Source organism: Neofelis nebulosa, chromosome 4 (genome assembly GCF_028018385.1).
Source record: "Neofelis nebulosa isolate mNeoNeb1 chromosome 4, mNeoNeb1.pri, whole genome shotgun sequence".
NCBI classification, from domain to species: Eukaryota; Metazoa; Chordata; class Mammalia; order Carnivora; family Felidae; genus Neofelis; species Neofelis nebulosa.
Genome location: NC_080785.1, coordinates 11,617,950 through 11,619,159, shown reverse-complemented (window position 1 = coordinate 11,619,159; position 1,210 = coordinate 11,617,950). Strand labels below are relative to the sequence as shown.

The following is a 1,210-nucleotide window of genomic DNA, read 5'->3' as shown; positions in this document are numbered from 1 at the left end:
AATAGTAAAATGGAGAAAAATCGAACAATGGTTACAGAATTCATCTTACTGGGATTTTGTCTTGGTCCAAGGATTCACATAATCCTTTTTGGTCTCTTCTCCCTGTTCTATGCCTTCACCCTGCTGGGGAACGGGCTCATCCTGGGGCTCATCTGGCTGGACTCCAGACTGCACACCCCCATGTACTTCTTCCTCTCCCACCTGGCCATCGTTGACATAGCCTATGCCTGCAACACGGTGCCCCGGATACTGGTAAACCTCGTGAAGCCAGAACAGCCCATCTCCTTTGCTGGCTGCATGACACAAACCTTTCTTTTCTTGAGTTTTGCTCATACTGAATGTCTTCTCCTGGTGGTGATGTCCTATGATCGGTATGTGGCCATCTGCCATCCGCTCCAATATTCTGTCATCATGAGCTGGACAGGCTGCATCATCCTGGTGGTGACTTCCTGGGCATGTGGCTCCCTGCTGGCCCTGGTCCATGTGGTTCTCATCCTGAGGCTGCCCTTCTGCGGGCCTCATGAAATCAACCACTTCTTCTGTGAGATCCTGTCTGTCCTTAAGCTGGCCTGTGCTGACACCTGGCTCAACCAAGTTGTCATCTTTGTTGCCTGTGTGTTTATCTTAGTCGGGCCCCTCTGCCTGGTGCTGGTGTCCTACACGCGCATCCTGTTCGCCATCCTGAGGATCCAGTCTGGGGAGGGTCGCAGAAAGGCCTTTTCCACCTGCTCCTCCCACCTCTGCGTGGTGGGGCTCTTCTTTGGAAGTGCCATTATCATGTACATGGCCCCCAAATCCCGCCACCCCGAGGAGCAGCAGAAGATCCTTTCCTTGTTTTACAGTTTTTTCAACCCTATGCTGAACCCACTGATCTACAGCCTGAGAAATGCAGATGTCAGGAGTGCCCTGAAAAGGGCAATGTTCAAGGCAAGTCATTTCCAATTGGAGTGACATTGGAATCACCAGACTAAGTGCTTGATCACTGCCTAAATCCAGAAAATTTCACTTTTCTCATCTTAGGTATACCTAAAGGACAAGCCCTCTTCTTCCTTTGAATGAAAAGCTTTAGATATGTTGTATTCATTGATTACCTACAGGTGTGATTTTACCAGATACAATCTTTTTCTTTTATTGTTCATTGAATTTAATATCTGTGACATTAAAAAATGTTTAAGTTCATTTTCTAGGTCCCAAAGGTTGAACACAGTCT

The 1,210-nt window shown here is 47.7% G+C and overlaps 1 protein-coding gene across 1 annotated transcript; it reads left to right on the top strand.

Moving 5' to 3' along the window:
- Window positions 1–951, top strand: LOC131508355 (olfactory receptor 2A1/2A42-like). The gene has a single exon (XM_058723458.1). The coding sequence runs from the start codon at window positions 10–12 to the stop codon at window positions 949–951; it is 942 nt and encodes a 313-aa protein (XP_058579441.1). The 5' UTR covers window positions 1–9.
- Window positions 952–1,210: the final 259 nt, after the last annotated feature.

Excerpts from the sequence above, each read along its gene's own strand:
- LOC131508355 (XM_058723458.1), top strand. The coding sequence starts at position 10 with ATGGAGAAAAATCGAACAATGGTTACAGAATTCATCTTACTGGGATTT.